At 37.2% G+C, this 15134-nt stretch overlaps 1 protein-coding gene across 2 annotated transcripts in view; it reads left to right on the top strand.

Moving 5' to 3' along the window:
- LOC110445176 (NXPE family member 4-like) overlaps nucleotides 1–14762 on the top strand; it is a 30111-nt gene extending 15349 nt beyond the window's left edge. Inside the window, exons 2-6 of one of the 2 annotated variants that reach the window (XM_021489646.1) lie at nucleotides 801–855; nucleotides 2891–3194; nucleotides 8934–9602; nucleotides 11778–11830; nucleotides 13193–14762. In XM_021489646.1, coding sequence (XP_021345321.1) covers nucleotides 3115–3194; nucleotides 8934–9602; nucleotides 11778–11830; nucleotides 13193–13980 — 1590 coding nt within the window. In that variant the 5' untranslated portion in view covers nucleotides 801–855; nucleotides 2891–3114 and the 3' untranslated portion in view covers nucleotides 13981–14762. The remainder of the gene's footprint in view (nucleotides 1–800; nucleotides 856–2890; nucleotides 3195–8933; nucleotides 9603–11777; nucleotides 11831–13192) is intronic. The other variant, XM_021489647.1, reaches the window with a different exon arrangement.
- The last annotated feature ends 372 nt before the right edge of the window (nucleotides 14763–15134 follow it).

The following is a 15134-nucleotide window of genomic DNA, read 5'->3' as shown; positions in this document are numbered from 1 at the left end:
ATGATGATTGACGTGATGATGACCGATTATCATTATGATATCATTGTATGATGATTGACGTGATGATGACCGATTATCATTATGATATCATTGTATGATGATTGACATGATGATGACCGATAAGTATTATGATATCATTGTATGAGGATGATTGACATGATGATGACCGATTATCATTATGATGTCATTGTATGATGATGATTGACGTAATGATGACCGATTATCATTATGATATCATTGTATGATGATGATAACTGTGAAGTCATTCTATTGTGGTTATGGTGATAATGAAAAGGATGATGTCGTTCTAATATTGTTATTTGATGATAATGGTGATGATATCATTATCTTGTGGTGTTGATGACGATGATGGTGATGATCTGTGTTATGATGACAGGAATGATGATGATAATTGAGTGCCCTGATGATAATGATGTCATTCTGATGTTGTTTTTATTATCATGACAAGGATGATGATAATAATGATGAGATGATGATGATGATGATGATGATGATGATCAGATGATGATGATAATGAGGATGTTGACAATGGTGAAGATGATGAGCGTTTTGCTGAAACATGAGTAGTTATAATTGTTTGTGTGAGATATTGTATGTATATGTAATGTTAATGTAATGCAAATGTCAAAAAAGGCTTGAAAAATAAAATCAATCCTGACAACAATAACAAAAAACCCACCATCTAACTTCTTTATTTGGAATCATTTAAAGAATGATATACATTAAAACCTACAATTGTCTATTACGTAGACGTAAAAGCATTTCTATTGTATTTGTAGGCTTCATAACTACCAAAGAACCCTAATCAAGGAGTTTACAATTGACTTCAGATTTGTAAGTATATATTGTATACAGGTCCATATAGACTACCAGTTAAATGTCATGCATGTGAAATATTTGAACGTATTTACTGGCGTTCTTAATTTGCAATCTCGTACATACATATTGAATACAGTGAAATGTTGTTAGGGACCGGTAAAGGGCCTGTCACACCTAGCCGATTTGGGTCGCCGGAGCTATACCGGAGCACACATTTGGCGATTTTCGTGGATCGGTAGTAGAAAGGCAGCACAACGGTATCACGTCGCTAAGAGCTCTAGTACGTCGTCAGGACATCGGCGAAACATTTGTCATTACAAATCTGAAAAAACCCTTATATAATGTATTATTAAATTAAATATGATAAAACACCACCTTAGATAGAAGGGTTAACCACAGGTAAAAACACAGGTAAACACAGGTAAAAACACAGGTAAATACTGCCCATACTACTTAGAAACAGACTATAATCCTTCTAACAACATTCTCCCCCCCCATGCTATTTTAAAAAGTGGGGGAAACAAGAACAAGCCGTAGCAACGGCAGTCGACGGTAGAATGTTTTGAACATGCTCAAAAATTTCCGCTGTAGCGCTGCCGGAGCGAGCAACGGGACTACAACGACAGTAAATCGGCAGTACTCCGGTATGGCTTCGTTAACGTTAATGTCGGTAGAGCACCGGTAACGCCCCGCAATGGATCGGCGGCTCTCCGGTGGCCTCAATGTGTACCATACTGGTACCGATGTGATACCGTCGTACTACCGAATACCAACGAAGTAATACTGATGATCCGCCGATGTACTAAGGATGTACTACCGTAACATCGGCAGCGCAACTTTATCACTCCGCTATATCTCCGATCAACGGTGACACATCGTTAGAACACCGGCGGCGTCTCAGTAGATAGATAGTGTAACATCGGCGGCGCCTCGATAACACTGAGGTGACAGAAAAATGGTATTCGGTAGCACTCCTGCTCTTACATCGGCAGAACAACGGTATCACAACGGGAACGCCGGTACTTTATCGGAAACGCTACGGTCAATTTTGATTTTTCAAGTGCTTTCTCGCCGGAGCTCTGCCGATTTTCTCGCCGTTGTTAATTGCTCCGTTTGCAAATAAAGCTGTGTTTATCAGTCCATTGCTGATCATCCAGTTTATTTTAGCTCACCTGGTCCGAAGGACAATGGTGAGCTTATATGCCATACCGCAGCGTACGTCGTCCGTCCGTCAACTTTTCCTTTAAAACGCCACTTGTCCTGAACGGCCAAGTAGATTTTGACTAAATTTGGTCTGGAGCATTCTTTAGCCAATGGGACTAAATTTGTATAAACAGTGGGTGTGGCCCTCCTGGGGACAGAGGGGCGGGGCCCAATAGGGGAAATAGAGATTAAACCTTTAAAATCCTTCTTCTACCGTAAATATTAAGGAATTTCATCCCAATTTGGTCTGGAGCATTCTTTAGCCAATGGGGCTAAATTTGTATAAACAGTGGGTGTGGCCCTCATGGGGACAGAGGGGCGGGGCCCAATAGGAGAAACATAGCAAGTTCTTCAAAATTATTCTTCTTCTGTAGGAATGACAGCATTTTGTCAAAATTTCGATGAAGCACCCTTGGTTGAAGCGAAACCAATTTTGTATAAACCGTTGGGCTGACCCCCCTTGGGGCAGAGAAGTGGGGCCACATAAGTGATATAGAGGAATAGCTTTAATATCCTTCTTCTTCAATTGGGATGAAGGTATTTTGACCAAGGGGGCAGAGGGCGGGTTCTAATAGAGGAAACATAGCAAATTCTTCAAAATTCTCCTTTTCCTGTAGAAATGACAGGATTTTGTCTAATTGCATATAAATATAACCCCTGAGTAATCATGTAATACATGTACACTTCCAGCAACATCTGACCATTTCAACTTCAATTTTGCGAACATTTCCAGGTGAGCAATACAGGCCATCTGGGCCTCTTGTTTTAGTAGGTCGCCCCCGGCCTAAGATACACATATATGCCGCTGTACAATGACGATATTTAAGAGATAACCGTTTCCATTTAGGGCAGATGGAGTGGCTGTTGGACAGATCGCAGACGTTTGGAAACGTGAGCAGTGAAAACAAAAAATCCTGGTTTCCAAAAACACTGGTATTGTACAAATATGCATGATCTTTACAAATCGATGCATGGAAAGGAGAACGAACAAGCCAGCCTGTTTGTATCGACCCTATTTTATCACGACTAGAGAACTGATGTTGGCGATGTAATAGTTTCCCAACAGAAATAATGACTTCTGTGGCAAAGAAAAGAAGGTTCTGGTGTTTACTGATTGTAACTTCGTGTACAGTATTCTTTGTACTAGCCAGGTAAGTCTTTTTTCCTATTTGAGTATGATACTTTATATTATCTTCAGTTGCCGGATTCAGAGGGAAAACGGTGTGTAACTTCCCCTAAAAAATCAATTACAATAGGCCTAGACTCCATATATATGTCTTCTGGCCTCCCCAAACAGTTCGGGCACACTCGCACATAAACCTTGTTTAACTCTATCATGAATACAGTGTGGCTTCGCCTGACACCATTGGAGAGACATCTTTCAGCTCCAACCAGGAGTCTTAATAATATTTCATTTTAAAATATTTTATTGACAAAAATGTTGTATTGTCAAATGGATTGGGCAACAGGCACAGCCTATGTAAGCCTTCTCTTTCATTTCATCATATTTTATTGATTAAACAATAGGATTGAACAGCAGGCTAGGCCTATATAAGTTCTCTCCTTAGGTTGACATGACAAAGACAAAGATGAATGAAATGGTTTGTAAGAAAATATTGATGCAAATCATACATAATAAGTAGCATAGACACATATATATATATATATAGCAGATGGTATAGGGGAGATAATTCCATGTATGTTTCAATTACATATAAATATTTAATTGATATTTTTAGCTATACAATGCTCATATTAAAAAGTCAATCATAATTAATTACTAATAGGAAAGCAATGCCCTAATGATATATTAAACAGAGAAATTGCTACAATTGTTTTTTTGTTTTTTTGTTTTGCAAGTCATTAGTGCCCCCTGTTCATACCCTGCTGCTGTTGCATGAAGTAGTTAGAAGTATAGATCCATTTAGTATCAATATATATATCATTGGTAGGAGTGATAAAAAGTAAGGGATACAACAACATCAAAATATGAAAAAATAAAATGAGGCAATTCAGCTAGAAGATTTTGAAAATGTAGTATATGTGTAAGATGTATTGCCAGTGTTCTATGTGTAAATCTTTCATCCCATGAGTTTCAGACAAAAAGTCTCTAACGGCCTCTACCGTTCACATATCATCCACTCGAGAAGAATCCAGATTAAACCACAGAACACTAAGCATTCAAACTTAGCATATTTATGTTTTACTTTATCAGTAAAAACAGCACACAAAGCTTAATCCCTTAGGTGTATAATATCTTTAAACATCAATGTATATATAACAATCAGTAGAATCACATAATGGTTTAAGGACAGTATTTTATCAGTTATGACTATATATAGCAAAATTTATAGATTGTTTTGATTAATTAAACAAGTCTTCTTGTGTTGTATATATATTTAAGAACACTATCAAGTATAGATTTATTTTCAGTATTGTTTAACACAGTGCTTCCATTAAGAAGTGTTTTAGTATCAAGATTAACCGGACACACTTCAAAAATCTCATTTATTAAAGTTTGTCTCTCATTAGTATACATTGGACATTGTGAAAGATAATGTGTAGCAGTTTCATAAGCATCACCACACAGACAAGATGGAGACTCTTTCAAGTGATCTTTGAATAGATCATAGTTCAGGTTACTCGCCTCATTTCTCAGTTGACATAGGATTATGTTATCCTTTCTGCTTTCACAATTTTTAAATACATCCGAGATATCATTATTACAACATATTTTATTATACACCTTGGCCTTAAATTTATTAAGAGTAGGGGAATGTACTATATCATTTTCAAGTCCATTGAACTTGTTGCACATTACTGGGAAGAAGCTTTTAGCATAGGATTCTGTACGACATAGTGGTGGGTTAAACATTCTTACATTTCTTAGAGTATACCTATCATTTCTGGGTTATGTGTAAGAGGATCAATTATGTCATGGAGGTATGTGGGTGATACATTGTTAGTTATTTTATACATCTGAATTAGCTTATGGTTCATCCTTCGATCAGACAGGGATTCCCAACCTAGTTCTTTATATAGAGTTTGGTGTGATGTACGTTTCCTTAGACCTGTGATAATCCTTGCAGCTTCTAGTTGTACAGATTCTAATAAGTTTTTTAGATTGTCTTCTCTTCTCTTTATGTACATGTAATTATATTTTAAGTATGAATAAAAATAACCAGTTAATTAAGAAGTCTGTGTATACGTATTTGAGGCTTATGATCAATTAGGGCACAGGGGTTCGTTACACTAATGTCTGAAATATACATATGTTATAAACATGTAACACATATGCTACAATGATATGGGTCACAGCACACATGAACATACATCTTTATGTGTGCTGTGACCAATATCAGTTTAAGGAGGCTCCACCCTTTTGCAATTAACCAGCATAATTCAATTAAAGTTTCACATAATGGTTATGTCACTATGTAGAGATGATTTTATGACAATCTAAGCATTCCGATAAACTGGAGAGTGTTTTGTAAAAAATACCGAAAAAATGATTTTTTGTCAAATTTATCAATTTCACATTTTTTGAGTGTGTGGCATTGTTCAAAACTGTTACAACAATAAAACAATGAAAAGAAACATTGCTTATCAACCTTACACATATTGTATTTATCATAAAATATCTTAAACACATTACACAAAGTTTTTTTATTGAAATTGTATGGATAAAAGTAGTTATATACAAGCTAAAAGCAAACAGGACACATAGTTTAATACAAAAAGTGATAAATTGAACCAAATATACACAAAGTCTTAATAATTCGTTTATTTTACATTTTACAATCATTTTGATCCTGATAAGAGTTGTCTACCTTGAAAACCCCCCGGATATTTTAGTAGAGGGATAGAATTTAAACAATGACAGTTGTTTTCTTAATTTACCAAAAACGACAGAAATAATTAAATTTATGATATTAAAACTGTCAATTTACTGTTCTTTTATAGATCAGAATTACTCTCAGTCATGTACACTTTGGACATCATTCCATAGCCCGCTTACGCCTGGAATATTTACATGTCAGGTACATATGTAACCATAGGCTATCGCATGGTAGCATTTTATAGGGATGTTGATATTTTATAAAACACTATTTTCACAGATTTATTGTATATAGCATTTGTGAAATGATTTACCTTACAGAGCGTAACTCGCTCGACAACAAAAATCGTAGCAACCCCGAGCTTGTGAACTAGTGTTAGCACGTGAAATCAGTCTGCATTCGATGCGCCTCATAAACGACCTTCCTGAAGTCGTCTTATCGTATGTCAATGTCTTCCCGTGAGTTAATTTATGTCTTTGTATCATACGCTTTATTTCCAAGTAAGTCTCGTTATCGGGTGTTAACATATCATCGTCACGCACGTGTACTATTGTTTACCCTTTGTTACGATAATTTACACTACGATAATGGAATGCCCGATACGCAATACGGAAATGACGACACGAAAATACGACAAGAAAAAGCAATAATGTTCAACACATATTACGAGTTTTTCTGTCGAGTTTCAACTTTCTGCGTTTTGGTATATCTGTTTACGCGATAACTCCAGCCAAAACACCTTTCTTACTAAAAGCGCTGAGTAGGCGACACATCCACTCCCGTGGAATTCTTGTCTGAGAAAGCATTCATAGGATTTGGATAAGACTTATGTTGTGCAATATAACATGTATAGTTTATAAGGACATGGCTGGAGGTTTGTAATAAACATCAATAAATCGTGGGCTAGATAAAAGGTACATCAAATACTTCATTGCAATCATGTTTTTAAGATGAATTTAAAATGTCCCATGTAGTGATGAAATTATTTGAAATATACAGTTACCTACATGTACCAAAGTTCTGGATAACAAATTCCAATGTAAGGAGTCAAACTGTGAAATGTTTGAATGTGCAATATCACTGTGAAACAAATGTAATCTATTATTTATATATATATATACATCATGGACTTCTAACAATGAAAACCATTTCAAAATAGTACTGGACAATCAAGTGGATAGATCTAGAGCACATAAAATTTAAAACTGTTAATCAAAGTTCTGAATAAAATCTGCAAAACTTCAGCTATCGCTGAAAATCAGTTACACCACATTTGATACTTTATCCTCTGAGGTTTTCAGTGAAACATCAAATATTAAAACAAAAAAAACCACATAGCCTCATATGAAAGTCATCCTCAGTTTCAAAATACATAAAAACACAAAATATTTCATATAATAAATAAAAAAAAAAATGTAAAAGAAGCGAAATTCACGCTCTGATTACACTATTAACAAATTTTTTGATATTATACAACACAATGAATCACAAAATTACATCACATAGAGACAATGACGTACTTAACAAAAACTGAAGCAGGCAAGCAGATTTTTTTTTTCAGATATCAGCAGTTCTTAATTAAAATAACTATTTTTCAAAATTAGCCTCATTAAACTGGGTATGCACATCTCAACATTTCTATCTTGTAATGACTGAACTCAAAAACATTTTGAAATAACAAAATAGGACTGTGATAGTTTCCTTTAACGATACAGTTGTCAATTTAATTTTTCCCACATGAAAAGAATGGTCAAAATCCAAACTTTTTTTATGCAATAAAAAGTTGATAAACGCAGGTCGAGACGTGATCACTGGATCTGGTCACAGTCAGATACCGGTACTACATCTGCAGAATGGACACACACCAAACTACCCCCAGGACACCTATATTGCGGACATGCCTCACGGACTCTGCAATCAGTATTATATGTGTAACGTTTTAGGTGGCTGCCTGCCACCATCCCACTTTCTCTGACTGCCACCTCCGATGGTTGACGACATACGGACGGAGCACGGTCAGGGCGGAGATGTCATCAGCCTCTGATCCATGTTTGGCCTACCAAATGCAAGCTCACCATCCACCAGGCAACCAGCTAGAAAGTTATGGCCGCGTGACTCCCGCCATTTCTGTTTCAACCGTAGCCAAGTGTAGGACTACATTGTCACCAACGAAGTAGAACGGTCCAATGCAGAGGCATATAGGCCTAAAGCATCTCATCTGCTTTATGTCTTCTTTCGTCGACGCCGGGAGGCATATGTGTATCACTTGGACAACTGACAGACACGTGGTAGTGGAGGAACTCTGTCGTCAGCTTCAGGAATGTCGAAGACGAAGTATAAAACAAGTCAGGGAAAAGTCGTTAAAATAGCTCCCTCGCTTGGCTGTGAATACCAGTAAACTAACGCCGACATTTAGTGTCTCCACCATGTAATACAATTGTAACGTGCTCGGATTCTCCACCATGTAATAACGTGCTCGGATTCTCCACCATGTAATAACGTGCTCGGATTCCCCACCATGTAATAACGTGGTATTATGGTATATAATGATATGTGAGTACAAAATCCAGAGAGCTTGTTAGGTAGGGGCTGTCCCAATCACCTGCTCTCTGGATTGGAACCTTGTTTAAGTTTATTTGTATATTACGTATTATAACTATTCCTAACAAAATTATAATATTATGTCTATATATGTTTACCTTAAGATGATTGATCCCTGCTATGTAACTATACTGTGTAACTATATACTTGTACGATGTAATTGTGATATATGACACTATAATAAACAAAATTGACATATATAAAACATGAAAAAAATGTTACTATTTTATAAACAATAGATATTCCTTGGTAAATGTTGTCCGGATTTCCCCATGGAGTAAAAATACTATTTGGGGAAATTCGGACACTGATATCGGGAAATTCGGACAAAATAAAAGAGACAATTTATTGAATATTAAATCATTGTACCGAATAACATCGTTCAGTTAGCAATTATTTTATGTTCTTAATACATTTTTTGTTGTAACTATTTACTTAACTATGTTTCAGATTTCTACCTCTGTCGGATAATATCCAGATACAGCGTACTGCTGCGGTACCTTCTACGTATCTTTTTAGAAAAATGGCAGCTCAGAAACGTGATGCGATACTGAATACAAGAACTCTTCCAAATAGCACATACTCAAGGATAAGTTTTATCGACCGTAGACAAACTTACAAAGTTGGCGAAGTGTTGATAGTAACAATAACCCTGTACGATTCCACCGGAACAAGAATTAGGAGTGGCGGTGATATGCTGAGACTATTGTTAAAGGAAGCAAAACTAGGCGCCAACGTGAACGGGAATGTAACCGACAATGGGGACGGAACGTACACCGGAAAAGTTTTGTTGCCATGGCGAGGAGAGTCACAACTGGTCGTATACCTGTCCATACCACGCCAGCTCCACGAGATAGTAGTAAATGCAGCTAATGAATATGGTACCATGCGACATATTTTAGGAATATTTACTAGAAATAATACAAATATAAGAACGCCATGTGGACCGATTAAAGTGATAAAGGGTTTCGATTCTCTTTGCAATCTGACAGAAATGGCCTACAACATGCCTTGGTATTGTGTGAAGCCAAAGCCGGCGGAATTTACCTGCAAACACTGGACATTGTCTGTAACAGCCTCAAACTTCACGCTGTCACCAAGCGTAACACATGCATTACTGTGAGTATAAAACCAACAAACATTCATTTTAGAGCTACCGTGCCGCAACCTGTAGGGGGAAAAGGTTAAAATTGCAGTCATAAAATTCCATAAACGCTGGAAGTATATTGTTTTGAAAAGATTTAAAATTTCAATGACTTGTATTTATGTCATGGATAAGCGAACGAAGCCTTTTCCCGACGGCTACATATCCCACCAGAAGCATGTTTGAGGCCATGTTTACGTCATTTTCATGCATACGCGAATTCACAATATGTCACGAGAGAAGTATCCTACACAAAGTGACTATATCTTCGACTGGGTCAGAGGTAATGTTTACACAATAAACGTGCTGAGTGTAACTCTTAGCCGATTCCATTCTCACATGTCAAGTAAAACCCTCGCAACACTTAGTGGTGGACAAACCCTCTGCCATTTATACTCCGCCTCGACAAACACGAGCTTATGTCAAAACGCCGTGTGTATGCTATTAAATTTGCGCGCGTTTCGGAGAATAGCACGTAATATTTGTCCTATAGGTACGTAAGGATCGTATGTTAGGGCGAGTAATTCGTGCGATTTGGTATTGACCAATGAGGTTGGAGCATGTGTGTGGGGTAGGACACGGGTGGTTGTTATTGTGTCATTCTAGCTTCAGACGTAGACGGAACGTACACGTTTTAAATATATCGGCCGAGTAGCTACCTGCATAGAGATGAAGTATATAGAGGACCGGGCATTCTGTTTGGTTAAAGATTTTTGGGAGAAGAGCGATAACTCGGTATATCCGCTAGGTGGCAGTGGAGGGAATTATGAAAACTTGGCTATATCCGCCAAGGGTAAGTGGAGTGTATCGAAGCGAACACTTGTCTAGCGAAGATGCCTTAAGCGCATTCCATTGGTCTATGGCTTCATTGAGGTACACTTTCGCTTTATTACGCTGTTGTTTGGCTTCCAAATTTACATTTTTCTCGCCGTTTCTGACTTTAACATGGATTTAGCCATTATATCGTACGTGTCTGCGCATGCTAAATGTAATGTAAAATATAGAATTCTTTACGGTACGGCAGAAAATTAAGTTAAATTCCTTTTTGTTTTATATCTTCGACAAGTTTCACTTCCCGGAAACTTAATAACTTTCGCTATGTAAGACAAATAAGTATGCCGGATTTATCCTGTTGATAAGAAAAAAGAGAGTAGGTTAGCGGCACGGGACAATTAACATTTCCGCTGCAGGACCCTGTATAGAAATTGCGCGTTCTTTGATCAGTTTTAATTTAGCGCTTCTCCTCACTCCTCGAGTACCTGAGTGAGACCATAGAAGGCAAAAAAACCCCACAAAAATACGAGATGGGATGATATCGTTTCCTCATAAGATGAGCCGCTTAAATACTGAAAATATAAATATTGAGATCACTTAAAACGTATAAAACGGATTAAAAATATTCATGCATGCATGAACGCAAATTGGTTGCAGCCATATTGCTCGAGTCCTTAAACATGAAGCAAAGGTAGGCTTCATGGATTGGATATATCCGATTGGTGTTCATGAAGGCATTATGTTAAACCTGCAAACCCAGTTCTAAAACGAGGAAGATAATCGGACATTCAAGGAAATGAATAATGCCTCACCCTAGTGGATATATGTAAAATATTATACAATAAATATACTTGGTTGATATTTTCAAATGTAAAAGATATGTTGACCTTTTTGTAATTCTTTCCAACTATTCTGGTGATATAATTTCCTAACCCAAACCTAAGATAATGGACACATATTTATCGCAATAAACGAGGTATTCGAAAGAATACGAAGAATCGCTGAAACTGAAAAATAATAGGACATCGACGAGTTCGTTGTTCTGTTAGTAATTGGGTTAGGATATCGAGTATGAATTCCATTATCATTGTGACTTCTAATAACAGGGAAAATGTTTTTATGAACATAATTTGGAACAAAGGAATAACATTAGGAATCACTATTAACCGTCTGCTCAAAAATCTTGCAAGTTCGTATGTACATACTGGCCCAACTTCTGTACAAAGACTCTGCCGTCCTGTAATTCTGCCTCTTTTGCAGTAAAAATAAGATGAATTATCGAGGCTTATATGGCATTGACCGTATAATGGGCGGGTACGAAAGCCAAACGTCATTTAACTGGTATAAAATGTTATATGTTTGATTTATATTTTCAGAGCCCACCAACACAAAGTATTCCCGAAGAAGACTTTCATCACAGTGAAAGGAGGTAATACATGAGATTCGTAGAATATATTCTAACAAATTGAAATTAAGATTTTACAATCCTTTGACGGTCAGTTCTAAAATGATATTTTTTAAAACGTTGCAATATTCACGTCAAACGCAAATCCTGTCAATCAGCCATAAAAGGGAAACTAAGTTTTAAATGGACTTGTCTGAGGATGTATCTCCCATCGCTGTCATTGGTGTCCACACCCCTGAAGCACTGGACGAACATGCAAGGAGTTCGCAATCTTTGTCTTCTCCCACAATCTTTATAGGTATCCCAACTCCCGACTGGATAAACATACTACAAATTGGTAACGGCTTTGGTTATCAGCTAGTGGATAACACCCTGAACGCTATTGCATTGGACAATCTTCAAATTATGACGTCAGGTAACAAAGCTTTGTGACGTCATCTTCCATTATGACGTCATAGTTCATCACAAATATATCCCCGATCGGAAACAGTTATCTAAGGATTGAACGTCTGTCAAATTGCAGTTAAAGCCAATGTGAATTCAATCTGGGTGACAGATAAATAGAATGACATCTGAACGGACGTCATGACTTTTTATCTGTCACCCAGATTGCATTCATATTGGCTGAAACTACAATCTGACAGACGTTCAATCGTTATATTTACATTTCCTCATACAACATTTCTTTTATCAATTAGTCGGATGAGATTAATTTATATTTCCTGCTGCCGTAAGACCTCAATGGTCCAGTTCTTGGAACAGCCGCTGACGGCCATTATCGGACCGAAAACTTTCCAAAAAACAGTCGCCATTAAAAAATGTAACCAGGCGACAACTGTTAAATGCAGTTAAATTCTCAAATTTTATGTGCAGATTATTCTAATACAAAAGAAAGAATTGCCGTCAAAATGCGACTTGTATGAACCAAACGACCTCAACAAAATGGCGGCTATCGTATCGGTGGGAGTGGTTACTAACACTGACGTCACAGAAACCATGGTCCTGTGACCAGATAATACAGACTGCAGTTACTGTGCAGTGACTGCAGGCTGACTTTCCATAGAGTAAATGGAAAATGGGAAGGGCATATTTTAATATAATGTATAGTGTAGTTACTGATCCCACCCTATCAGAAGTAATGGTCTGGTAACATTCCCTTCAATAACCGGATGTGCACATGTTCAGGTATTTTCAAAATCCAAAAAGAAGAACGTCATAGTGATTGATATATGGCCAAGAATTTAAAGGTCACCAGAAGATGACATTTGATGCGATGTTGTCATGTTCTCCGTATGTAAATCAGGTTAATACTGAGTATATAAAAGATCTTAGTATCTTATTTGAATAATGAATATCAGATAAATTAGGATTTGCCTTACATTTCAGACAGAACGTCGATGAGGACAAGCGAAACTCCGTGCGATAAACGTCCTCGAGAACAAACCTGGGACTTTGGAACATCTGGCTTCTACTATAACTACACATGGGTGAATATCGGCTGCAGAAACCGATACAAGATGACCCGAAAACAGTATTCCAAGTGTCTCGCGCATCGCCATCTCGTGCTTATAGGAGATTCCAATGTAAGGTCATATTTAGAGTTTTTCACGAGGTTTCTAAAGCTGAAAATCACTTCTGGAAACCCCTTTGATAACAAACCAGATTTGGTGTTCGGTCACAACATTTCCCAATCGATATCCGCCATGTGGAGACCTCATGGTGTGCCATATTTTGCAGCATATCCTTATCGCAATGAAGTGCTTGTTCCTACGTCCGTGATCCTGGATCGTCTGAAGGTGCTCCGTGACAATAGACCAATAGTCGTCATCCATTTGTGGTCCCACATGCTCGCCATTCCCATCCACATAGTGGAAGAGAGAATTCGGGATGTGAGGAAAGCGGTCGAGCGTCTCCTGTCTAGAGCTCCCAATGTCACCGTTGTTATAAAGGGTCCACAATCGCATTTAGAAAGCCAAATCTATCTACAGGTGGATTTTAAAAGAGTCAGTTTTGAACGAATATGGCAGCATGAATTCAGATATTTAAAAAATAAAGTGATATACCTTAATTATTGGGACATAACTACAGGAAGTGAAAGTAAACAATTACATCCAAGTCAAAAGATACTTAGTGACATGGTCAACACATTTATAAACCATGTCTGTGATGTATGATACCAGTTAATTAGCGTCGAGACAAGGAGATCGAAAAAGAAGGTGTCTGTGCAATGTGCCGCATTTATTTCTGGGTTCAGTTTTCTATTTTTGACACAGGTTTTGTTGGCAAGCAATACTTCCTCATACAACCGGCTAAAATTCCTCCAGACTTAATTATATTTACAAATTCCTCCAGACTCAATTATATTTACAAATGTTTTATGGGGTTTTCCATCTATCTCCCTCAACCCAACCGGAACCCCTATACAAAACCCCTTCCCTCCCAGCTCACCATTCAAAACCATCAGGACGTTCCAAGAACAGAGGATAAGAGTGCTTTAATTAACACAGTCCACTGTGTTAATTAAAGCACATTGGAATTAACGTCGTGTTGCAAAGGCGAAGTTAGCTAACATTGTTTGTCAGTCGGTTCGTCCGTCCATCAACTTTCCATTATGGGAAAGTTACTTGTCTCAAAATTCAAATTACTATGCCATGTTCTCAAATAGGATTTAACTTTTGTTGATCACATAAATAAGGACGTGCTCGTCCATATAAACACTTTGTTTAGCATGTGCCGGGCTGATTTGAATCTGATACATGCAAAAATTGAAAACCAGGAGAGCATATAGAATATGCCCGATGCTCCTGTTATTTCTTTCTTGCATCACTCTTACTGCTTTTGAATATAACTGATGTAGAGAGGCTGGATTGGTCCTTGGTGTTTCAGACCCGATTCAATATCTTTAAAAATTAAATCTAATTGTATATATTCGTGCATGTTTTGTAAAAAAGCTGAATAATTACAATAAGTTTATATAATAATCCTAATTATTTTGTAAATGACCCTAGCGACTAAACAACGACTGTTCTGAGTACATCTTGACTAAATTAGATGAACAGACCACATGGGCTTTGTGAACAATGCTTACTTGCCGAAATAAACGCAATTTAAATTCCAATTTAATCCGCCTTGCTACTTCCAGTCGCCATTTTGTAAACAGGACCTAATCTCGAGCTGATGCGCGTTTGAAAGAGTTTAAAGTATTGCAAAGCTTCTAAACGATCGTGCCCAGAACATACTCTCTAAGGATGATGTTTTTGATAAATTTACTATCAGTTATTTACTATATTTCTTTTCTGTATCACTTTCATTAATTCATAAAAGAACA

The sequence above is a fragment of the Mizuhopecten yessoensis genome, unplaced genomic scaffold (assembly GCF_002113885.1).
Source record: "Mizuhopecten yessoensis strain PY_sf001 unplaced genomic scaffold, ASM211388v2 scaffold2091, whole genome shotgun sequence".
NCBI lineage: Eukaryota > Metazoa > Mollusca > Bivalvia > Pectinida > Pectinidae > Mizuhopecten > Mizuhopecten yessoensis.
Note: the sequence above shows the minus strand (reverse complement) of the source record. Positions and strands in the feature narration are given on the sequence as shown.